At 42.2% G+C, this 25,409-nt stretch overlaps 1 protein-coding gene across 1 annotated transcript in view; it reads right to left on the minus strand.

The window, feature by feature from the left end:
- GPAT3 (glycerol-3-phosphate acyltransferase 3) overlaps positions 1-25,409 on the minus strand; it is a 487,853-nt gene that overhangs the window by 95,607 nt on the left and 366,837 nt on the right. The window contains exons 8-9 of the mRNA XM_078676298.1: positions 12,951-13,006; positions 5,813-5,898 (exon numbers count right to left, since the gene is read on the minus strand). Coding sequence (XP_078532424.1) covers positions 5,813-5,898; positions 12,951-13,006 — 142 coding nt within the window. The remainder of the gene's footprint in view (positions 1-5,812; positions 5,899-12,950; positions 13,007-25,409) is intronic.

Genomic DNA, 25,409 nt, shown 5'->3' on the forward strand with positions numbered 1-25,409 from the left:
TTTTGTACTTGCATTACTGAGAGACTGAGTTTTAAGTTTGCCTGGTGCCAAAATTAGACCGGTAAGGAGTTGTTTCAAAGTATGAACGAATAAATCAGTCTTGGGAAAATTATTCTTTTACTTTTCTCCCCCAAAGAATAGTAATCTTGAGTTGTGGTACCGCTAATTTTGACTTACCTGGACTACAGGAATATGATATACCATGGCTTGCCTTCAAAACAATTAAGAAAGCATTATTTTTAATTCACAGGGTGGTGATCCATTTAGCTGGCGTCGTCCAGAAGTTTTACCGTGTTTCGGAGACTTGCAGATAACTACATTGTTTGCCGACTAATCAAAGGATCCATCACAAAGTATGTGGGATTATCAGCTTGTTACATTTATTATTTGGCAAACAAAAACTGCCTAAAAGAAGAATTTTGACTTAGGTTGTGTGTGCTTTTACAAGAGTTTCATTTTTAAAACTAATATGCTGGGATTGTATTGACTGTTTTGTTGTAGTTTTATTGATTTGTTTATCCAAAATAAACTGAAATGATGAAGGTTTAAAACTAATGTACATTGGCAGACCATTAGAAGGTCTACCCACCTTACAAAATGTCCTGCCTAGAACTTTCCATTCATGCTTTTCAGGTACATTTTCTTCATAGCCCAAATTTCCTGACAACAAATTGTATCATGTGAAGGAAGCAAATCAATTATCTAAGTAATTTGTAAAATCTGTTTCAGACAAGGAACATTCCATGACCGTAGTGTTATCATTTTAGCACTCAGGCCCCGATTACAGTTGGCCTGACCAATTACGTTGTATGGTATAACTGCTGTACCATACATTTCACAATTATGAAATTTGGGATAAGCAATGCACCTTACATTTTCCCCATGGTAAATGTCAGCAGGTAAAGCCCGACAATATTTACTGTGGCAAAAATGCCCGGTAAATAACAGGACAAATCCATCTGCATGTTGTACCCCATTGTTTCAGGCTAATAATGTAAATGTCTGCTATTTAACACACATGTTATGTTAAAATCTGATCCCAGAATTAGCAGACTATATAAGGCACGATAAATACTGCCTCATTTCAGGGTCAAATTTAACTGACAACTAATTCTGCCAGGCTGGACTGAAGTTTGATTACTCACACATAGGCTAGGTCCTTTCCTGTCTGGTCAAAACCAAAACAGTTGCAGATTAGCACCAACTGGCCTGCTTACAACCTTACCCTAACTTTGAACTTTCACCACATAGATAACATCACTTCTTAACTGGGATGCAATAGACAGCGAGATTAAGGTTGTCATCTAGCAAACATTATGAGCCACTGGCATTTACCAACACTTGTAAGCAACAATCGTTATTTTGGGTGGGTAAAAGCATTCCCTAGGATCAATAAAACTTCAGGCCAAGGTTGTTTCTTGTTACCTTAATACCTCAGTCGAGAAACTTGGCATTTGCATCAAGTACCTGCTGTATAGTAATGCTCGAAGACTACAGGACTTTAGTTTATCCACTTTCATTAAGTGTGTAACTGTAGCTCTTAATATGAGGATCCAAAAAAGTTAAAGATACAATAGGCCTTATGTACAAAAAGTAGGACTTCTTACTGAATAGCAATTAGGAAACCACGGTTCCATGTTCAAGAAAACGTACAACTTCTAATTAGAAATTCCTAGTGGGTCGCAAATTGACCTACCTCATTAATGTTAGTGAAGATGGTCCCAATGTGCCACCCATTTGACTTACAACCATCACAGGGATGCTGGCCTGCTGAGGTCAGCAGACCACTATGTCTGGGATTGCTTTTAAATACAGCAATATTTTTTTTTAAATTGCAGGCCTTTTTACTTAAAGAAAAACTGGAAGAGTGTAAAAAGAAAAAAACATTTAACTTTGGAGTTTTTAAGAGCAGGCAATGGTTTGTGGGATCCCTGCCTTCTCTTAAAACATATTTTTTTAGCATTCTCAGAGGAAAGACTGCCAAGGGGACGCCCTACACATTTGTGAATGATGTTACCACCACATTCAAAATGGTGGTATAGTATTACTGTTTCACGACTGGAATTCGGCCCCAAAAAAGTAATACATACCATACTGATTCAGTATTTGGAAGGGACACGGAAAGCACGCCCCTTCCAAATACCGAATCGCAGTGCAAATTGCGATTTGATAAGTTGCAGAATCGAATTTTGCATTTGCACATTAGAAATAACAGTCTGCAAATCAGGGCCATTTGTGACCAGAAAAATGGTTTATACATCTGGCCCAAAGTCTCTTGTTTTTTTTTGGCTAAGTAAAGAAATTGTTTGCATTTATTTTTAAAGTACATTTCTGTTCAGATAGTCATGCTTACTCCTTAACTTAATGCGAGGAATAAAGATAAGAAAGGTGTCATCATTCTCCCACTGACCGAGTAATTCAGCCGAATTTGCATCTCTTTAAGTATGTTTTGACTTTGCTGGACTATTCTATCCAGGCCTGAGTGAAACTTTATTAATTTTAAAGATAAAGACTATACAAGTCAGTATGTATGTTTCATCTAAATGTCTATCAAGGGCTTCAGTTTCTTTGGATCTTGGTTAATAGTCTCAATTACCCTGTGAATATCCTTAACATGGTTAGGGGGAGAGTGTTTCGCCACAGAATCAGTGCCAATGACTTTTTCAGAGTTCTGAAGTAAGTCCCCAACTCCTGTCTGTTTGGGGTGTGGTCCGTTTCAGGGGAATTGTCTGCAGCAAAATTGGATGGTGAATGGTTCATATTAGTACTCCTTGGAAGAGATTCACCCCTACTAACCGAATAGTAAATCACAAGTGAAATTATAATGATCTCACCATTTTCTATGTGATCGTCAACAAACTGTTCAGATTTTGATTCCAAGGTAATTTTTGCATTTATCAGTAAGAGGTTTGACTTTCTTTGGTTTTGGATTAAACATTTAAAATACTTGGCTCTGAGTCTGAAAACTAAGTTGGGTGCAAATTGTGGTGGTTTTTTTTTTTCCTCAGTTATGTTTTCTTATTTTATATTAGAGGCTTGAATAATTCATCCAAGTCCAATTAAGTCCACTACTGTGGGTCACTAATGTTTTTTTTTATACTAATCTAATTATTTTGTTCATACAATGCCCTTCCCATCATCATCTTTTTTGATCCCTTGCACCTTTTAATAAATCCAATAGTTCATTCTTTACATTATTATGTTCAAAGTTTATGATTGAAGGGCTCAAATCTGAGCACTTTCCATAGAGGTAGCCTATAAAGGATCAGGGTTTAGGTTCCCGGGAGGTGGCAAGTACCTTTAATCATCTTTGGATCCTCAAACAAGGATTGCATAGCTGCCTGTAGGAAACTTAGATTTGAAATTAGCAGACCACAAATACATTGACTGGGGTTCTCCTAATACACATTAACCATGGCCGTCCGCTGATGTAACAGCTTGTTTAAGTTGGAGTAAACTATTATCATATTAATGGCCATCAGATGTAATAGTTCCATATGGGTCGCTACCTGTTTCAAATGGAAAGTCAACATCCCTGAGGTGCTACAATTTTTTCTCAATAGATTTATGGGGAAATGTAAAACTGTTTGTCTTCCTTCCATCCATTTTGACTTTGAGCTTTGAACCCTGTTGCATTTTTGTATCTTCAAAACCATCTTTTTCACTTTAAAAAAAATCAAGCTATCAAGAAGACTCACAAGAACAGCTTTACAAACAACCAAAATGTTACTTAAACCTTTGTTTTTTCAGTTACTTTTTTATCATATACCACATGCAACAGTTCCCTGCACCCAACCTATCATAAGAAGCCAGAGGTTTCAGTACACAGCTTTCGGCCGTGCACAATAGGGGTTTGTCACAGGGACTAGCCTGCAGTCACGCACTGTGTCCAATCCCCTGCGGTTGATCAACCCCACTGCACATGGCCTTTGGCTTGGTGGACCACAACACCTGGCCTTAGACTAAACCCAGCGTATAACCCTCTGCAGGAGGTGAACCCTTTCGCACATGCGCAGCGGGGATTGGCCAGTCAGGCAGTCAAGAATTTTGTCCAACTTGCAGCAAGTGGCAAACCCCTGCTGTGTATGGCCTTTGGTGATGCATACCAGGAGCAGGATGCTCGGTCCAATTGTGCCATGGGAAGCCAAACCTTCTGTACACGGTCGATTGCAATCAGGTCTTGCACCGAAAGGACAAAGAGTGGCCATTGGCCAAGTGCAACAGTAGTATACTTAATACTTTTTTCCTAATTTCTAACAGGCTTCACGCCTCCTCAGGGAGGGTCTAGGATTTGTGAATCCAGTCAGGATTTGCGAATCTGACAATTAAAAGATTTTTTTAATGTTTACTTTATGGCCAGTCAGTGGAGGTCCCTTTGGGCCACACCTCTACATCGGCCTGAGGTCAATTGAGAGTCTAACTGCCTCCTTAAGCCATGTTTTTCTTCACTTTGTCAACTACAGTGCTTGGGGCACCGTACTAAATAATGGTTGCTTCAACTGAATTTTTTGATCATCCGCCAGCCAGTCACAGGGAAGTGGTTTTAGGAATCCATATCTCGAGATCCCCAATGCACAATAGGAGAAAAGGCTCCCTCATACTACGGTGTACATTTAATTGGATTTCAAAATTCTTAGTGGATTTGCACATACAAAGAGAATTAGTGAGTTAACCGTCCAGATAGCTTCAAAATGTAACTTCTTCCTTCCAAAACCAAAACAGGATTTAAACTCTAAATTCTGGGAAACTACTGAATTTATTTACAATTACATCAACCTAACCAAAGTCACTTCCTTGAGTAAAGTTATTTTTACATGCCAAACTTGGTGGGATTGCATTCAGCCCTTTTTTCTGTTTTGAGGATCAAATAATTCTAATATGGGCTGTCCCAGTTGGTTGAAAACCTATTTCTCATAATGGAAAAGTTTCAGTTGATTAAGAGATCTTTAAATATATTATTCTTTAAATACAGAGTCTTACTTTTGATCTCATGCTGTTTTAATTTTTGTATTGCACCTACATTTCACTAATACTTCAATGCGTCTTAACACTTTTTGCACTGTGCCGTTGTAATTCCTTGTGATTTATAAATCTAAACTTATTTAGTCAACCTTTTGGTAAATAAATAAATCCAGTGTATGTTAAGAGCAAACAAATCACCTCTAAGGGTCTCAAGGCGCTGGGGGCCATCAGGGAAATTAAGAGAGCTATTGCCCAGTGTCACATGGTGTTGAGCAGAAGTGCCGCTGACCCTGGGGATCTAACCATGAGCCTGCGCTCCGGAGTCAGTCATTCTGGACGCTGCATCTCCCCTTGTTGTGCACACCTACTCATTTAATTATTTGCATTTAGTAAAACTTCGCTTAGTATTCTACTTCTGAGTGACCCTATTTGTTGATATGTTTATACTACCGTGGTTCTTAGGGTTATAGGGTAGACCCCAGTTATTTTTACAGAATAATGGTCTAGGAGCAGCACTGTTGTGAAAGCGTTTTTTTGCCAGCACTAGTAAAAAAAGATGAAATGCTGTCTTTTGCCTGTGGCAAACATTTAATATGTAGGATTACCCACCCCTTTAGGGAGTCTGTGTATTTATGTATGAATATATATGCATATATCGTCATATCATATACAGAAATGTTCCAAATGCAGTATGTCATTGTCAACAGTGCAACTATTATAGATACTATACAGCAAATGAACAAATTATGTAGCAAATGTGTGTCTGTAATGTAATGAAAATCTGTTTGTAACCTGATAATTTATGAAAAACAAAACTCTGAAACATGTCTTGATTGATTAACCATATTACTTTGATAGCCACTGGATATATGATGCCTCCAATTTCAAAGCTCCCCTTCTTGAACATCATCACAGATGTGTTGTTAATGCAGGTTCCTGTCCAAAAAAACAAAGTGTAACTTGTTTAGTTTGATTTAGGAGAACGCATTTGTATTAAATAAGTCCAGCTTTGATCCTTGCTTCAAACAGCTACACACAAGAAGGAAAATGCTACTTACCAGTATTCATCTGTTCTTGGCATGTAGAGTTGCACACTGTGCATAGATCGCCACCTAGTGTTGGGCCCGGATGTTTGCAGTTTGTTTTTGTCCTGAAAAGTTGTTTAGAAGTCACGAGATAGGGGACTCCTCCTTTGGACCATATTGCGCATGGACATCAGCTCCATCCCCAGATTTGTTTTCACCATTAGGGAAATGATGGAGCTTTGCAAGAAAAAGTAGGATGTCCATGTCAGCTGAATCTAATTAAGATAATACTGGAACAGACAAGGGTAGCCGTGGAGGCCAGTGGGCGTGTGAAACTCTGCAGCTCTACATGCCAAGAACAGATGCATACTGGTAAGTAGCATTTTCCATTCGAGGCATATGAGCTGCAGATTGCACACTGTGCATAGATTATATAGCAGTACCCACTCTTAGCCGCGACCACCCCTATCAGTAGCAGTAGTTGGAAATCGTTTTTTGCGAACAGCCTGGCCCACATTAGCTTGTTGTTTTGTTGGCACATCTACACAATAGTGTTTTGTGAATGTGTGCGGTGTAGACCATGTAGCTGCTCTGCATATGTCATCTAGGGGAATGTTCCCTAAAAATGCCATTAAAGCCCCTGTCTTCCTTGTAGAGTGGGCGTTAGGGGGGACAGATAGCGTACGCTTAGCTTTGTGGTAGCAGATTTGTATGCATTTGACAATCCATCTAGCTAACCCAGATTTTGAAAGCTTTAATGGCTGGCACTCTGAACAGAGATAGATGCTGCCAGTTTTAAATATATGCTGCTAAAGCAGCGAGATGCAGCCTAATAGAAGTGTAGGCTAGGTTACATCTTTGAGGTGTAGTAAGTATCCTATGATGTGTTGAATAGACACGTCTAGAGGATTAATATTGTTGTGACAATATATTACAAAGCGTTTCCACTTGGCTGCATAGCATGCTCTAGTGGTTGGACATCTAGCTTCTTTAACGACATTCATGCAGTCTGGAGGAAGGTTAAGATATCCGAACTCTAGGAATTCAGGAGCCAGATCTCAAGGTTGAGTTGAGCTGGGTCCGGGTGCCTGATCTCTCCACAGTTCTGTGTTAAAAGGTGTGGAGATAGGTATAGTTTTTGGTGTGGCACTACAGACAGTTGTAGTACTGTGGTGTACCACGGCTTTCTGGCCCACATTGGAACAACTAGGATGAGGGTTAGAGAATGCTGCTGTAGTTTGCGTACTACTAGTGGCATGAGTGGTAGAGGTGGAAAAGCGTACGCAAATCTGCCGGACCAGTTCATCCATATCGCATTGCCTTTGGACAGTGGGTGTGGATACCTGGCGGCGAAGCATGGGCATTTGGAGTTTTCGTGGGTGGCAAAGAGGTCTATCTGAGGTTGTGCCCACATCTGAAAGAACGGTTGAAGAACTTGTGGATAAAGTTCCCACTTGTGGATCTGTTGTGTTTGACGACTTAACAGATCTGCCATGGTATTTTGTACTCCTGGAACATGCTGGGCTAGTAGGAATAAGTTTTGAGGTATAGCCCACCGCCAAATGCTCTGTGCTAGTTGAGAGAGTTGCAGGGAGTGTGTTCCGCCCTGATTTTGTATGTAATACATGGCTGTCATTTTGTCTGTGCGGACTAACACAGCTTTGTTTGATACATGTTTTTGAAAAGCTTTCAGTGCTAAGAATATGGCAAGTAACTCCAGGTGATTGATATGGAGTAGTTTTTGTTGAAGTGTCCACCTGCTTTGCATGGTGTGTTGCAGTAGGTGGACTCCCCAGCCGGAGGGCAATGTGTCCGCTGTCAAGACTATCTGAGGAACTGGCTCTAGAAACGGTCGTCCTTTGGAAAGGTTTTTGGTGTTCCACCACTGCAGAGAGCGATGAGTTCGACCGTCTACCAACACTAGGTCTGTTAATTGGCCTTGAGCCTGGTTCCATTTACATACTAAACACTCTTGGAGAGGATGCGTTTGTAGTCTTGCATGGGGCACTATAAAAATACAAGAAGCCATCATCCCTATGAGCTGCATGAACACTGCGGTTGAAACTTTGTGAGAAAAGCTTGCATGCTGGCTATCCTTACTGGAGTGCGATAAGCTAGCGCTTTGGAGGTATTTATTGTGGCACCGAGGTACTGTCGTATCTTGGATGGCTGTAGATGGGACTTGGTGTGGTTTATTGAGAACCCCAAGCTGTGCAGTAGTTGAATAGTGGCATGAGTGTGTTTCACACACTGATTGTATGAGCTGGCTTTTATGAGCCAGTCATCGAAGTATGGGAAGACGTGGATGTGCTGTCTTCGTAAGTGTGCTGCCACTACTGCTAGGCACTTGGTGAATACTCTTGGTGCTGTTATGATGTTGCACATGTCACTTTGTACGAGAATATGAATATGCACATCATGCGTTGTGCTGTTATAAATTTAAGTTCTCCTTATGCATATGTCACTTTAGTAAAACATTTTGATACATTTTTAGCTAGGATACTGTTTTAGTACAATGCTTTTTAATGAAATAGTCTTTTATATTTGCTGTTTTAATTTACATGTGATAGTTGTAATTCATACTTTTTAAAATATTTATTAATAATGTTTCCCATTCAAGTGCTATTTATTGCCTGGTAATGAACGCTTAGATAAATAAGCCATCAGTAAATTAAATAATAATTTTGTATTTTATGATCTCATGTAATTGCATGTATCTCTTGTTTATTGTCGCTTTTATGGTTGTATTATGCAAACCGAATAAAGCTTTTCTGAATCTGAATCGGACTCCGAATGGGAGTACTTTGAATTGATAGTGCTGTCCATCTAGCACAAATCTTAGATACTTCCTGTGAGCTTTGTGAATTTGAATGTGGAAGTATGCGTCTTTGAGGTCTAGAGTAGCCAGGAAGTCGTCTTGTAACAATAGAGGAAGAACTTGCTGGAGTGTGACCATGTGAAAATGGTCTGACTGTATGTATATGTTTAGGGGTCTGAGGTCTAGAATAGGCCTTAGAGAGCCGTCCTTTTTTGGGATAAGAAAGTATAGGGACTAAACTCCCTTGTTTTGTTGGTGCAGAGGAACTGGTTCTATTGCACTTTTTTCTAGCAAGGATATTACTTCTTGCTTTAGCAGTGATAGATGCTCTTGTGACATTGGAAGCTGTTTGGGTGGTAGACGTTAATTCTAGACAGTAATCTGATTGCATAATTTGTCACACCCACCTGTCTGATGTGATGTTGATCCAGGCAGGAAGTAATTGTTGTAGTCTTCCCCCCACAGGAGTGGAATGGTGGGGGGAATGGAGGGAAGTCATTGGGTAGGGGTGGAGGCAGAGTGGGAGTTGTTGGTTTTGCCTCTGCCTTTGTTATTGTTGCCCCTATAACCCCCTCTTTGGTAGCCCTTAGTGAATGTAGATTGGTTAGGGGCTTTATAGGACGTGGAAGGGCTATCGGAGGAGTAGCCACTCGTGTTACCTCTATATGATGAGCGACGAAAAGAAAGTCTAGGAGCCTGTGATTGCAGGGCTCCCATAGATTTGGGTGTGTCAGTATCTTTTTTCATTTTCTCTAAAGACACAGCTACATTAGGGCCAAATAGGTGTTGCTCATCAAATGGCGGATTTAAGATGGAATTTTGTACTTCAGGTTTGAAACCTGAAATACATAGCCAGGCATGCCTACGGAGAAGGACGCTGGTGTTAATTGCCCTTGAGTCTGTATCTGCGGCATCTGGGGCACAACGAATGGAAGTGTTGGTGATGTTTTACCTTCCTGTGTGAGTTCATTGGCCCTATTTTTGTATTTGTCTGGCAGATGTTGCATGATGGATTTTAGTTCATCATAGTGTGCTCTGTCATTTCTCGCCAATAACGCTTGAGTATTGGCGATGCTCCATATGTTAGCTGCTTGTGAGACTGTGCACTTACCAGAGGCGTCAAGGAGTTTAGATTACTTATCTGGTGGTGGTGCGTCACCTGATGTTTGTGAGTTAGCACGTTTACGTGCATTGAATTCTACTAAAGAATCTAGTGGTGCAGTGCCTCTAATGTAAACTGGGTGAGCAGGGGCAGCTTTGTATTTTTTCTCAATGCAAGGGTTGAGAACTCGAGCCCTAACAGGATCTTTAAACACCTCTGTTGCATGCTTAATGACCCCTTTAAGCATTGGTAAAATGGCGGTGGACCTTTGTGTATTATCAAAAGTGTCTAATAAAAAATCTTCTTCCACAGCATCTGTGTGCAGATAAACCCTATGGTATTGTGCCGCTCTCTGGACCAATAGGTTAAAACCTATAGTGTCTTCTGGCGGGGAGGGCCTGGTGGGATACACATCTTCTTGCGGGGCGTAAGGAACATCAGGGGTGTTATAATCGTCCCATGGGTTAGGTGATTGGGGGGGACTATCTGCCCCTACTGGGTTATGTGTTCCCGTGTGATCAGAGTCTGTATCTGCTATATCATCTGGCTCAGTGGATGGTGCAGGTGAATGGTGTGGTGTAGGAGTTTTAGGTGGAGGTATATTCTAGGGAGGAGGTGGAGAAGGGACTCTTAATGGAGAAGTTGCAATGTCTCTCTTCTTCTTGGGATGAGGAGGAGGAGTTGCAGGCTTTGGTCTCTTCTTAGAGATAAGAGTTAGTTGGCCAGTCTTAGGATCCCTTACAAGAGTCGTCTTAGGATCCCTTACAAGAGTCTTTAAGTGGGATCTGGTGTAAAAAGCTCATCTGAGGGAGATAGATCTCTCGGTGTTGAAGGTTTTGGTTGCAAAGGCTTTTTCGGCACCTACTCGGCAGCAGGTTTAGCTTCTTTTGGCTTGGAGTCGTGAGGTTTTGGAATGTCTAACTGGAACATGTTCTTTCGGTTCCGAAGAATGTGGGTTGGGACCTTTAGGCAGTTTTTGTTTGGCTCCGAGTGCGGTGACGTCGATGAGCCGGTGCCAGTCTTTGGTGCCGGTTGCTTGGGTGTGGGATCAGCCGGTGTGGACGAGGAAGATGGCTTCTTTTTCGGTGTCGGTATAGGATCGACGCCGGGAGTAGGCTGTCTCAAGCCCGAGCCGCCTGGAGGCTTAATGGGCTTCTTTGCCGAGCCCGAAGGCAGGGTATGGGAAACAGTCTCTCGGTGTGCACCCGGGCCCGAAGGTGAGGGTGTGACCGAAGCCTTTTTTAAGGGTGTCGAAGAAGGGTCGGAGTCGACGGTCTTACTTACGACCCGTTGCGCTGGAGTGATGTATTCGACGTCTGAGTCTTCGGCACCAGAGTAGCTGGCACCTTCTTTGGCTTGCTGGTGTTCTGGCATGTCGACTCCTTCTTCGAAGATGTCGTCTGGAATCGAGGCTGACGAGCTAGCCATTGTTTTTTGAACTCGTTGGTCCCGAATCATTTTCTTGGAGCGGAAAGTGGAACAAGCGGAACAGTCTCTGGCCTCGTGCTCCGGTGAGATGCAAAGGTTGCACACCTCATGTAGATCGGTGTTGGGAAACTTCGATCCACATTGAGGACACCTCTTGAATGGCGTCCTTTCAATGAGCTAGAGAGTGAGGCCTAGTTAGGCCCGAAGGCCTTCGTCGACGACCGGAATCGAAGACTTCAAAGTGGAGAAGAATCGCGCAGATAGTGGACGCGATGGAAACAATACCGTCGAAATGGTGAGGATTGCGCGCCGAAGGAAACCGATTCCAAACTGGAGCGCTGAAAACACATCCGAGACCTGTGGCGGAAAAAAACAATCTGGGGATGGAGCCGATGCCCATGCGCAATTTGATCCAAAGGAGGAGTCACCTATCTCGTGACTTCCAAACAACTTTTCAGGACAAAAACAAACTGCAAACATCTGGGCCCAACACTAGGTGGCGATCTATGCACAGTGTGCAATCTGCAGCTCATATGCCTCGAACACACAGTTTTTACAATTGGCGAATTAGAAAACACTGCAGAGGTGGTAGTTTTCAACTTTAAATGCTACTCTGTGCCCTCCTATAGGCACATGTCCCTCCTTTTCCTCTCTCTACTATAAATACTACAGACCCACGGCACTCATTCATACAATCACTCACATGCTCACTATTTAAAATATTGCTGTAGTATGCCGTCATCAGGGACCACTGCTGCACTTTTCTGCACAGAGCCGCTGCACTCATTAACTCACTCACTATCAAATAGCAGTACAAGACGCTGAAATCTTAAAATGCAATGGGCATGGGTGAGCACCCTGCTTTCATTATTGTTTTTGTGTTCAAACACAAGCCTTAGCTCTCATCAGGAAAAGGGCACAAAGGTTCAGGTAGACAACCTAGATTGAGGTCCAGACAACCACTGTACCAAGCATAGCCTTCAGCATCTCTAGAAGCATCACTGCTTGAAACCCAAGACCTCTGCGCCCACATACAATAGAGCACCTAGGCAATGTGCATATCAAAACAAGGTCCAACTTTAGACAAGCACACCCTTATTCCCTGTTCCCTCTGTCACACTGTCTTCTTTTCACTGCTTCTCCCACCACCAACTAGCACTGCATCTGCCAATCCTGCCTTCCCGTTCATCCAAACTGAGATATGACTATAACCTCAGTTAACTGTGATACCACACACAATCAGCACATAATAAAAAGGCCTCACCACACGTACCCAACCTCTACAAGCAATAAGGAATAAGCTAATATTGGACACCAAAGAGCATCTTCTACCAAGCAATATGCACTGTACAATATGCTTTAAAATACCCTTGACGTCCTAACACAGAGCACTTTAGAAAGATACACTGATGCCCGTGTACACCCAGATTAAGAAATAGCCGTACCGTAATGCAATACTAAAGGTAGAAAATAACATTACGAAAATTCATAATACGCATTCTTAGCTGGATAGTAGTAAATGTAGCAAATTAGAAGCAAAGCTGATAGAACAAGGCTCACAACAACCACAGCATGCTAATAACTTGCGAAACCCAAAGAAGAATTTGCTCCTTACCCTCTGGGAAAATTAAAATTGGCAGTTTGTCCTTATCTGCAACATGTTCTTGGAGCCTATTGGAAGAATGGGGCATGATTAAAATGATGATGTTTCAAAGTCCTGGTAGTGATTCCTGCATTCTTCTTAACCAAGGTAACAAATTCGTGTCTTATAAAAAATACCCCATTTAGGTAGTATAAAGACATTTTAGGAGTAGAATAATGCACATATGGGCTGCTTTAGTTGCAAAGCTATACAATTGCTAAAACTAAAAGACACGAGAAGAGCAAGACTCAAAAAAGTCAATTCAATGTGAAAGCTACAGGTTACAACAGGTTAGTAACAGCTAACTTTTATCACAGTTACGTCTCAAAAAAGAAAAAAACATGCCATAAATACTTTTATCAATGGTAAAATATTTGTTCATGTTTCTCAAAATGTTCTCGAAATCTACCCGGAAATTGACAGACTGTGAAACATCTTGCTATCAGCCATCATTAATATTTGAAAACATCCTACACATTAGTGCAACCCCTTTTAACCAATTTTTCCATGCTGGGAAATAAGCTACTGTACGTGCTTTTGGAGATAAAAAATGCATACATGTCAAAATCGGACAGCTTGGGTTTCGGCTTCTGTCAAACAGCACATTTGCAGTACACAGAGTAGGTTCTATTCGGGCAACGGGGTACATAAAGTAATTCAAACATTTGCACAATATGATTATTGGGCAAAGAAATTATACACAATCGTGGACAACTGGTTGTCCACAATGAGAGAAATTGCAATAATGTAGTAGACTGGTATGTATTTCCAGCCTTCAAGGGGGTCTTTCGTTCAGAAAGGGTGAGGAGGGGTAGATCAATGCACATGACAGCGCTTTCCACAGATCAAGGTCTTCTTGTAGTTAGTTGTCAGTTCTGGTTAGATTCACTATTATTTCCTCTGCCGTCATCCACACTGATGCATCTTTGATCCATTGCTGTCTCTCTGGAGTTCTTGTGCTCAGACGGCGTATGGCTATATATCTTTTTGCTAGCAAGAATGTAAACCGTATAAACTTTTGCTTCATTTTATGTTTTGGTTTTATAACATCAAAGCCCAGTAGACATGAACGTGGCACCAATTGCACCATGAGTCTAGTATCTATCCACCAGGCACAGATGTGTCTAGTATCTATCCACCACCTCCCGCCATTACACTGCTATTCTAGGACAATGCCACGCCAGATGGTAGTATGTGGCTTCCTAGTCCCTGCAACCTTCCAGACATCTGATGGAATTGTTATATGCGTTTATTCAGAAACCTACATGCTTCAAAAATACTATTTGAAACCTCATTTTTTGTTTATGTGTTCGTTCATCCTCCTGTATGCTTTATTATATTGCTTTCTATTTATAAAATTCAAAAAATGCTTTAAATCAAAAAGAACGACTGACCAAAGCACTATAAACATACATACACATACATAGATATATATACATACATAGATATATACACACATATAGATATATATATAGATATATATACACACACATATATATATATATATACACATATACACACACAGATATATATACACAAACACACATAGATATATATATACACACACACATACACATACACACATATACATACTTACTGGCGGTCACCAGTAGGCAGTTCTAGTTAGGACCTAGTTTCCGTAGGAAAAGCGTTTTTTGTTTTGCTAATAACTTTGGCGCTGTTCGATGAATCTCGACGACATTTTCAAAACGAATTAGCTAGTCACTTCAGCTGCTGTCATGAAAGTTTCAGGGGTGATTCGTCAAGCAAAGGCAGAGAAAAAAGAGGGGGGGTCACAAAGGATAATGTTACTTACCCAGTACGCATCTGTTCTTGGCATGTAGAGCTGTAGATTCACATGCTGTACATACTCCTGCCTTCTAGTCTTGGGTTCGGATTTTTTTTCAATTTGTTTTTCATCTAAGAAGTCTTTCCAGTCACGAGGTAGGTGGCTCCTCCTTTTGGTGATAGTGTGCATGGGCATCGACTCCATTGTTAGATTGTTTTCCCGAAGAGGGTGAGAATGGAGTTAGTAAAGGTAGAATAGTGATGTCCATGCGTATGTACGTAAAGTAGGAAAAAACTACAACCGGTATAGATGACCGGGGAGGCGGGTGGGCGCATGAGAATCTACAGCTCTACATGCCAAGAACTGGGTAAGTAACATTATCCCTGTAGCTGTTGCAGTTGTTTGAAAAAGTGTTTTAAGTACTGCTTGGCCTACATTAGCTTGTTGCCTCGCTAACAGATCAACGCAATAGTGTTTGGTGAATGTGTGCGGTGTAGACCATGTTGCCGCCTTACAGATGTCAGCTAGGGGAATATTCCCTAAGAAGGCCATAGTAGCCCCTATTTTGCGGGTGGAATGCTCTCTAGGGGGGTTTTTAATCAAGATTCTTTTCGCTTTCACATAACATGTTTGGATACATTTCACGATCCATCTTGCAATACCCGATTTAGAAAAGGGATTGCATTTGTGTGGTGGCGAAAAAGCAATAAAGTGTTGTTTTGTTTTACAAAAGTCTTTTGTTCTTTCCACATGATATAGTAGAGCTTTTCTAACATCTAGTGTATGTAGAGCTCGTTCCGCTACAAAATCAGGTTGAGGAAAGAACACAGGTAATTCAACTGATTGATTGATGTGAAAAGCGGAAACTACTTTAGGAAGAAATTCGGGATTGGTTCGAAGAACCACTTTTTCTTTGTGAAGTTGAAAGAAAGGCTCTTGTATAGTTAGAGCCTAGAGTTCACCAACTTTCCTTAAGGAAGTGATTGCGGTAAGAAAAGCAACTTTCCATGAGAGATACTGTAGGGGACACTTGAGCATTGGTTCAAAAGGTGGACCCATTAGCCTGGTGAAGACTATTTTAAAGTTCCATACTGGAGCAGGCGGAGCTCTAGGTGGTATTACTCTCTTTAGTCCTTCCATAAAAGCTTTAAACACTGGTACCCTGAGTAAAGATAAGTGTTGTCTGTTTGGTAAGTATGCAGCTACTGGTTCTAAATGCAATCAAATGGATGTGTAGGCCATTCGAGATTTCTCTAAGTGTAAAAGATAACAGATGATGTTTTGCACTGAAGCATAAAGGGGATTGATATTGTTGCTGTTACAATATATAACAAATCTTTTCCACTTTGCTGCATAACATGCTTTAGTAGTATACAGTCTGGTGGTAATTGTAAATAACCAAACTATGACTTCAGGAGCCAAATCGCCACGTTGAGTTCCTTGGGATTTGGATGCCTGATTCCTCCACCGTTCTGAGTGAGGAGACTGGAGTTGAGATGCAGCTTTTGGTGTGGCACTATTGAGAGCTCTAGCAGGGTGGTGAACCAAGGTTAACGTGCCCATGTGGGAGCTATGAGAAGGAGTTTGAGGGATGATTGTCTGAGCTGCTGAACTACTAACAGAATGAGTGGAAGAGGCGGAAAAGCATAGACAAATATCCTTGACCAGTTCATCCATACAGCATTGCCTTTGGAGAGCGGGTGTAGGAATGTGGAAGCAAAGCTTGGGCATTTACCGTTTCGAGCTGTGGCAAACAGGTCTATGTGAGGAAATCCCCCATTCATGGGAGCAGGGAAAAAGAATCTGGGGATGAAGTTCCCACTCGTGGATTTGATGTCTGTCTGCTGAGAAGGTCTTCAATTTGATTGTTTACTCCTGGAAAATGTTCTGCTAGGAGGTAGATTTTGTGATGTATGGCCCATTTGCAAATGGCTTGTGCTAGGCGTGACAGTTTGAGTGAATGTGTCCCCCCCTGTTTTTGTATATAATACATAGCTGTCATGTTGTCTCTGCGGACTAGGACAGTTTTGCCTATTAGGTGAATTTGAAATGCTTTGAGTGCTAGAAACACTTCTAGTAGCTCTAGGTGATTTATGTCGAGTCTCTTGTACTTTAGAGTCCACAGTGCCTGGATTGTGCGAGTTTGTAGGTGAGCGCCCCAACTAGTAAGCGATGCATCTGTTAGCACTGTCTGTGCAAAAGGGTAGAGAAAGGGCCGTCCTTTGGATATATTTTGTAGGTTCCACCACTGTAGAGAGCGATGGGTGCTGCCCTTTACCAACACTAGATCAGCCAACTGACTCTGCGATTGATTCCATTGACTTGCTAAGCATTCTTGAAGGGGACGTATGTGAAGTCTTGCGTGGGGAACAATTAAAATGCAAGACACCATCATTCCTAGCAGTTGCTTGAATACTTTCGCTAGTAATGACTGGTTGGGCTGAAATTGAGCGAGAATGGACTGAATATTGTGAATCCTGGCTGCATTGGGAGATGCTATGGCTTTCTGAGCATCTATTGTGGCTCCCAGACAAGTTTGTGTTTCGAAAGGCTGTAGATGAGACTTTAACACATTTACTGTAAACCCAAGTTTGTGAAGTAAGTGAATAGTGGTTTGAGTTTGTTGGAGACACATTTGGTAATTGCTGGCTTTGATGAGCCAGTTGTCCAGGTATGGGAAGACATGGATGTGTTGTCTTCTGAAATGTGCTGCAACTACTGCCAGACATTTGGTAAATATCCTGCGAGCAGTGGTGACTCCAAACGGGAGTACTTTAAATTGGTACTGTTGGCCCACTATCATGAATCTGAGGTATTTGCGGTGAGCGGGATGAAATGGAATGTTGAAATATGCGTCTTTTAAATCTAGAGTAGACATAAAATGGCACTGTTGTAAAAGTGGGAGCACTTGTTGAAGTGTTACCATGTGAAAATGCTCTGACAGTATGTAGAGTTTGAGTTCTCTGAGGTCTAGAATGGGTCTCAGGGAGCTGTCCTTTTTGGGAATGAGAAAGTACTGGGAGTATACACCTGTTCCTCGATGTTGTAACAGCACAGGTTCAATGGCTCTTTTGGAGAGGAGGCTGGACCTCTTGCTGAAGTAGATGTAAATGTTCTGGTGACATTTTGTGAGAATGTGGTGGAATGTTTGGGGGAGTGTTGGTAAGCTCCAGGCAATAACCATGTTGGATAATTCCTAGCACCCATTTGTTTGTAGTTTTCAATTGCCAGATGGGGAGGAATTGTAAAAGACGCCCCCGACAGGCGTTAAATGATTGGGGTAAGGGTAGGCAAGTCACTGTTTGTTGGGGGAGGTACGCGTTGTAGAACCTCTACCTCTACCCTTGCCATTGTTACCTCTGTAACCTCCTCTAAAGAAGTCTCTTGAGGAGGAGGACCGATTGTTGCTCTTGTAGGGTGTAGCAGTAGTGTCTGAAGAGATGGTCTTGGACCCCCACGATAGAAGGAGCGACATAAGGAGCAATGATTAGAAGGAGACTGTAGGGCTCCCATAGATTTAGCCACTTCCGTATCCTTTTTCATATTTTCTAAGGACAGGTCTACTACAGGTCCAAAGAGATGCTGTTTATCGAATGGTGCATTCAAAATGGATTGTTGGACTTCAGTTTTGAATCCAGAGACCCTTAACCATGCATGTCTTCTTAGTAATACACTATTATTGATTGCTCTAGCTGCAGTGTCAGCAACATCTAAAGCACTCCTGATTGATAAATTTTATGTGAGCTTTCCTTCTTTGACTAGGTCTTGAGATTTAGCCTTATGCTTATCTGGAAGAAATTGGAGCAATTGCTCCATCTCGTCCCAGTGTGCCCTATCATACTTGGCTAGAAGGGTCTGTGTGTTGGCAATATACCAGTGATTTGCTGCTTGGGTGGCTACCTTTTTACCGGAAGTGTCTATCAGTTTGGACTCTTTGTCTGGAGGGGGGGGGGGGCATCCCCTGAAGTTTGTGAATTGGCCCATTTACGGGCATTAGAGACTACTAAAGGGTCCAGTGGTAACTGCCCTTTAATAAAAACTGGATCTGATGGAGCAGGCTTGTACTTTTTGCCTATCCTGGGGTGAGAAAGCTAGCACGAAGAGGGTATTTGAATATATTGTTTGCATGTCTCATCATGCCTTTGAGCATAGGGAGAGTGCGAGTGGACCTTTGTGAGCTACTAAGGGTTTCAAATAGAAAGTCCTCTTCTATGGATTCTTTGTGTAGTTGAACCCCATGATACTCTGCAGCTCTAGATAGTAATTCTATGTACCCCACTTTGTCGTCAGGTGGGGAAGGCTTTGTAAGGTAAAAGTCTGGGTCATTATCTTTGGGTGAGTCAGTGTTATAGTCTTTCCAGGAATCCGCACGTAAAGGATCATCCCCACCATTCCAATCATCCTCATCATCAGGTTGTTGAGGAGTGTTAGTTGATGTAATTAGTAAGTGATGTAAGTGTGGGGAAGGAGGTGATGGAAGAGGAAGAGGAGCTTCCTCTTCAAAGGAATATAATAAGTGTCCTCTGACTCTGGTTTATGTTTATGAGGCAATTTGGGAGAAAGATTACTGTCTGAGGATTAATAAAGAGCTGTGACGACTCCTGCCAAATGAGAGCAAATACTTTGGTTCCAACGGTATAGTCAAAGTGCTCCCACTTGCTGGAAGTGGAAGTTTCATCCCTTTGTCTGCCCGCAGACATGTGGGCAGGGGAAGAGATGAAACTATTGCTCTTGCATGCAGGGAGCTCCATTTCCAGCAGCTCCTTTCGTGCGAGAACAATGCCGGCTTCCGCAGGAGGTGGGGAGGCATGTGGGACTGCGGGGGCTTGAGGTTTCCCTGCGTTCCCGGGGCGAGCAGAAAAAGGCAAAATAAAGGTCAGAAAGAGGCAAAATAAAGGTGAGAGACAAGCAGAAAGGGGCAAAATAGGTGTCAGAAACGAGCAGCAAGAGGCAGAATAAAGGTTAGAAACAAGCAGCAAGAGGTAGAAAGAAGGTCAGAAACAAGCAGAATAATGGTCAGAAACTAGCAGAAAGAGGAGGAGTAAAGGTCACAAAGGAGCAGAAAGAGTCAGAATAACGGTCAACAATGAGTAGAAAAAGGCAAAATAATGGTGAGAAACAAGCAGAAAGAGGCAGGGGGCGGCTCCTCTACTTCAGCGAAGGAGTGACATCCCACTTAAATCCCCCCCGAAGAACTAATGGCGAAAAATAAAATGGTAACTTATTACAAATAAATATGTATTCCCCTGCCCTGAGCCCAGCATTAGGATGGGGATACTGAGTGACAGCAGCAGGGAGGAGGATGGGCTGTCTAATGCACTGTTTAAAGAAATTGCCAGCCACACAAGCAAACTTTAAACAACCCTAACCCAGCTGGAAAGCCAAAGCCTCCAAGCGCTGTGGAGCGACAAATGAGGTTGCTCCCACTAAACCTACCACTGCTCTCATGCAGCGCTAGGATTGGTGAAGGAAGTTGCAGTATCCTGTTCCCGTGGGCATCGGCAAAAGCGGTCTGGAACAGAGGATGTTGTTTTTGGTAAGTCTTTTAATGTTTAATATAATTTAGTGTGCCCTTCCAGGAGAAACTAGCCGCCACTGGAAAGAGGCAGAATAAAGTTCAGAAACCAGCAGCAAGAGGCAAAATAAAGGTCTGAAATGAGCAGAAAGAGGCGGAATAAAGGTCAGAAATGAGCAGCAAGAGGCGAATAAAGCTCAGGTGTGAGAAGAAGAAAGCAAAATAGAGGGCAGAACGAGCTGAAAGAGGCAAAATAGAGGGCAGCAGCGAGTAGAGAGAGAAGAGGTAGAAAAACTAGCAGAAAATAAGCAGAGGAGGCACAAAACTGAAGGCAACAGAGCATAGCAGACTGCAGGCAAGGTCGACAGGAGGACCCTCACAGTTGGAGAATGCATGAGGACATGCTCCCATGTGCCACCCTACTTTGTTTTTACTGTGCACCCATTGACTGACCCACTCAAACTCACATACTCATTCACAGACCCACTCAGCCACTCACTCACATACTCACACACCTATTGATGCACTTACTCATGCACACACTCAAAGATCCATTCAGGCACTCATTCACCAACTCACAGACCCACTATGAGACACATACCCACTCACACACTCATGTACCCACTCACAGACCCAGTCAGACACTCATGTGCCCATTCACAGACCCACTCAGAGACTCATGCACCCACTCACAGATCTAATCAGATTCACACACAAACTAACTGACTGACTGATTCCCTCAGATACTCGCACACCCACTCAAAGACCCACTAAACCACTCACAGACCCTCTCAGATACTAACTCGCCGACTCACCCACCCAGCCTCATTCACCCACTCTCTCTTCAAAGACATTCATGCATCCACTCACAGACCCAGTCAGACTCAGGCAACTGCTCACAGGCCCACTAAGACACTCAGGCATCCAGTCACAGACCAACTCACACACCCGCTCAAAGATCCACACAGGAACTCCTACACCCACTTACACAGCCATGTACATACCCATACAGTCATTCACATACCCACAAACCCATTCTACCCACCCTATGGCTCATACAGTCACTCACATACGCACTCACCTACCTATATAACCACTCACACACCCACTCTCAAAGGTTAAAGTTAGAAAATCAAAACAAATTTCTAAGTTGAAATTCACAGAAAAAAGCAAAGGTTACAGGGATGTTAGAGTTAAGAAATAGAATTACTTTAAAACATACGAATTCAGTGAAAAAATACAAAGGTTACAAGGACGTTATAGGTAGAAAATAGAATATAAAAAACCTTCGAAATTCCCTAAAAAAACAAAAGATTACTAGGACTTTATTGTTAGGCTAAGATTTCACTTAGAAAAAAACAGAAATTCAGCAGTTTTGGTTACCTGAGAAAACTAGAACGTATGCCTCCCGCAAATCACAGCCTATGACGTCACATATCACATCACTCATGACATGGTCAGTGACATCACCCATAACATCTCAAATGGCATCACTGGTGACATCATCCACCGAACCATTCACAAACCCACACAACCATTCACAGACCCACTTGCATAGCCACAAAAACAGTCACATGCCCATACAAGCACTCACACCGCCACAGTTGCTAAGACAGTTGCTAAGACAGTTACTCAGACACCTACTCATGCACCCATTCAACTATTCACACGACCATTCAACCACTCACACACCCTATCACACACCCAGAAAGCACTCACAAACCCATTCACAGAGCTATACAGCCAATCACACACCCACTCTTATAACCATAGTCACTCAGACACCCACTCACACACTGATGGTCACAAAGCCACTCAGATGACATGTTAAAAACAGTATCATTCAGTAATAGTACACAAAGACTAGTAACTTATGTTGTAGCTTAGTATATATCTTTAAGTCTCTGAAACGTTTACAAAACACACTCCTGGGTGATGTCACGAGTTATACCATTTAAGATGTCATGAGTGAGGTCACTGACAATGTCATGAGTGATGTAATATCTAAGGTCATAAGCTGTGAATTGCGGGGGCGTAAGTTATAGTTAGCTCAGGGAACTACTATAACTGCTGAATTTCACTGGGTTTTTTTTCGAGTGAAATCTGAGCCTAGCTATAAAGTTCCTATAACCTTTATTTTTTTTTTGGGGTGAATTTCGAAGGTTTAACTATAACTGCAGATATATATATATAATATATATATTCCACCTCTTTGCTTCGCGCAGATACCCCGGCAAATTGCAGCGGCGGGCCCAGACGGGATTGCAACTCCCGATGATCCACAACAATCATCTCCACACGTTTTGAAAAAGAACGATGTCCAGGCCTTGTATTCACGATCATGGTGCATCAGGGATGATGTATGCCGATAACTGAGGTCATGTTTGCAGGGTATTTAAGGCCAATGAGATCAAGCACCATATTTTAGCTCACCTGTGAACAAGGCAATTATTTGTCGAAACGTGTCAGGGAAAGAGTAGAATGCTGCCTCTGTGCACTTGAAATAAAGCTTGCAGTTCACGAATTTGAAGCCTCGACATTTCTTCTTGAGTGATATATATAAATCTATCCATCCATCCTACTGGCAGTTGCCAGTAGGTACTTATAGTTAGGACCTAGTTTCCTTAGGAAAAGCATGTGTTGACTTGGCTATAACTTTGCACATGCCAGCTCGATTGCTCAATCAGCAGGATGAAGGAGGGCATCAGTCCCAGCAGCCTCAGAGTCAACCTTACTGCAAACCAGGATTAAGGCTGAAAGATCTGAATTATAGCCTGAAAATCCTGGACTCTCTTTACCCGGGGAAAGGCACAAAACCGAACCGTGTTCACTATGGCCCTGTTGAAAAGGAGCATCTGAGAAGGAGACAGGTGTGACTTCAGCATGTTGATCGTGAACCCCAAACATGACAGCAGGTTCACTGTTGTCTGGAGATGGTTGACAACAGCCAGTCATCGAAGTCGGGTAAGACTGGCACACTGACCTCCAAATGCGTGTTGCCACCATCACCAAAGGGGAGCACAGCAAACTGAATATGCTCCTCTGCCACTATGAACAACAGGTAACTCTGATTACCGGTGGTGTTTAAATGCCACAATCCAGTCCCCAGGATTGAGGGTGGCAAAACATGGGCCAGGGTGAGCATTTGGAATTTTTCCTTCAAGAGGGAGGAGTTGAGAGCAGCAAAAGGAATGGTGGAACTATTGCAGTTGGTGTGGTGGGGCGGAAAGACCCAGAATGTGCTCCCCTTACAGCGCTCAAGAGCAGAATCAGCTTTCTCCCCAAACAGGAGAGTCTCATAGGACATATCCATGAAGGAGGACTAGATGTTGCCCAAAAACCCAGTCGCATGGTAGTGAATGGCAACGCCAATGGAATTGGTGGTGTCCAAGCAACAATGAATCATGAACTTGGTAGCATCATGATCATCTTGGATCGCCTGTTAAAAGACAAGGCGAAGACATTTCAGCTGTGAAATATTCCCAGGGCACAAGTCGTAAAAAAATAAGTGGGGGGACGCTGTCACCAGAAGTGATGTCACAACAGGAAGTGATGTCACAAAAGGTGCCGAGTTCCTTGTTCCACAGAGGCCAAAGAGTGAAGTCCAGCTGTTTGGCAGGGGGGGTGGCGTCCCCCCGGTAAAATAAGTGGGGGGACGCCGTCCACCCGCGTGGTACCCCGATTCGAGCCCTGAATATTCCGCTGTAAAGAGTTTTCAATGGAACCATTGTTCATTTTTCAGCATTTTCTTAAAATAAAATTCGTGTGCAGATCCCTGGGAAGCCACTGTTAAAAATGGTGAATTAGAATTAAGTTCAATGTTAGAAAACATCATCACTTCCGCGACAATATTTTGTGGTCTAAGTATGCTCTGTTCTGTAGTAGAGCGATGGGGCCTGAGGAAAAAAAAAACTATGTTTTCTTCCTATGAACTGGCTTTAAAAGACAGCATGAATGGACAGCAAAATTAGACTAATGAATCTTGCCACGTAAGCCTAGAGAATGATTTATTTTTTGTCTACCTAAGACAAGCCAAGCTTTCAAGCGGATCTGTTTGCCAACCCACACTCTAATGTCAAGCACCAAGAATTAAAGATAAAGCATTGATCTTTGATGTAAAACAGGAGAGAGGAAGTGCTCCTCCTTTTTTTATTCTGGAAATCTGTTTTTTTTACTTTTGAGAAGAATAAGGCATTAAACTTGTGCTCTATGTAAAAAAAAAAAAGACAATTTGCATTGTAAAGTTACCATAACCGCTGCCTACTTTGGTAAATCACATGCACGCATGAAAGGTTTTGTATAATTGCATGAAGTGTATACATGGGGTGTCGGAGTGAAAAACTATTTTCCCACTAGCAACTAAAACATAACACGTGCTGCTTTTAAAGGTGCATATTTATTTCAGCAAAAAATTGGAAATGTAGAGTATGAATTAAAGCATTTATTCAAAAAGGTGGTTACAAAATTTCGAGAAAAATTGCATTGTATAGGTAATGCATGAAAGGAACATTGGACTTGTCAGATGTTTATTATATATAGCTCTTTATCCGCTGTGGAAATATTTAAAATGGTTTGCCTAAAGCGCTGCATTGCCTAACAAAATAGCATTCACATTCCTCGCTGGCTACCTGTCATTCAAAACATCTTAAATCATGAGAGAGCCAACGACTGCTAATACAAAGTTCAAACAACAGATGCAGGAAGTGAGATAAAATTAGCCTGTGGCCATGTAGCTGCAATCTGCCTGCGAACATCTCATGTAACACTATTCTCCTTTGAGTAGGTGAACCACCACAATACCTCTGGAGCCAACAAGCACTTGCAATGCAATAGTTCTCGCATTAACAAGCGTTTGAGCTATTGGCATTGTAAATTACAATGCCTTTTATTTATGTGTTGTTTTTAAAACAGATAAATAAAAGGCATTGTCATTTACAATGCCAATAGCTTAAACTTTTGCAAATGTGAGACCTATTACATTGCAAATGCATTCAGCGCCCGTGCTACAAAGATTTTTTTGTTAGCGTTAGGAGGGAGCGTGGCCGGCCTGCAACAGCAATTGGAGAACAGGAAAGGAGACAAACAGGCGTCACTCGTCCGGTGTCGAGGTTGACTGACAAGCACCGGC

The sequence above is a fragment of the Lissotriton helveticus genome, chromosome 2_1 (genome assembly GCF_964261635.1).
Source record: "Lissotriton helveticus chromosome 2_1, aLisHel1.1, whole genome shotgun sequence".
NCBI lineage: Eukaryota > Metazoa > Chordata > Amphibia > Caudata > Salamandridae > Lissotriton > Lissotriton helveticus.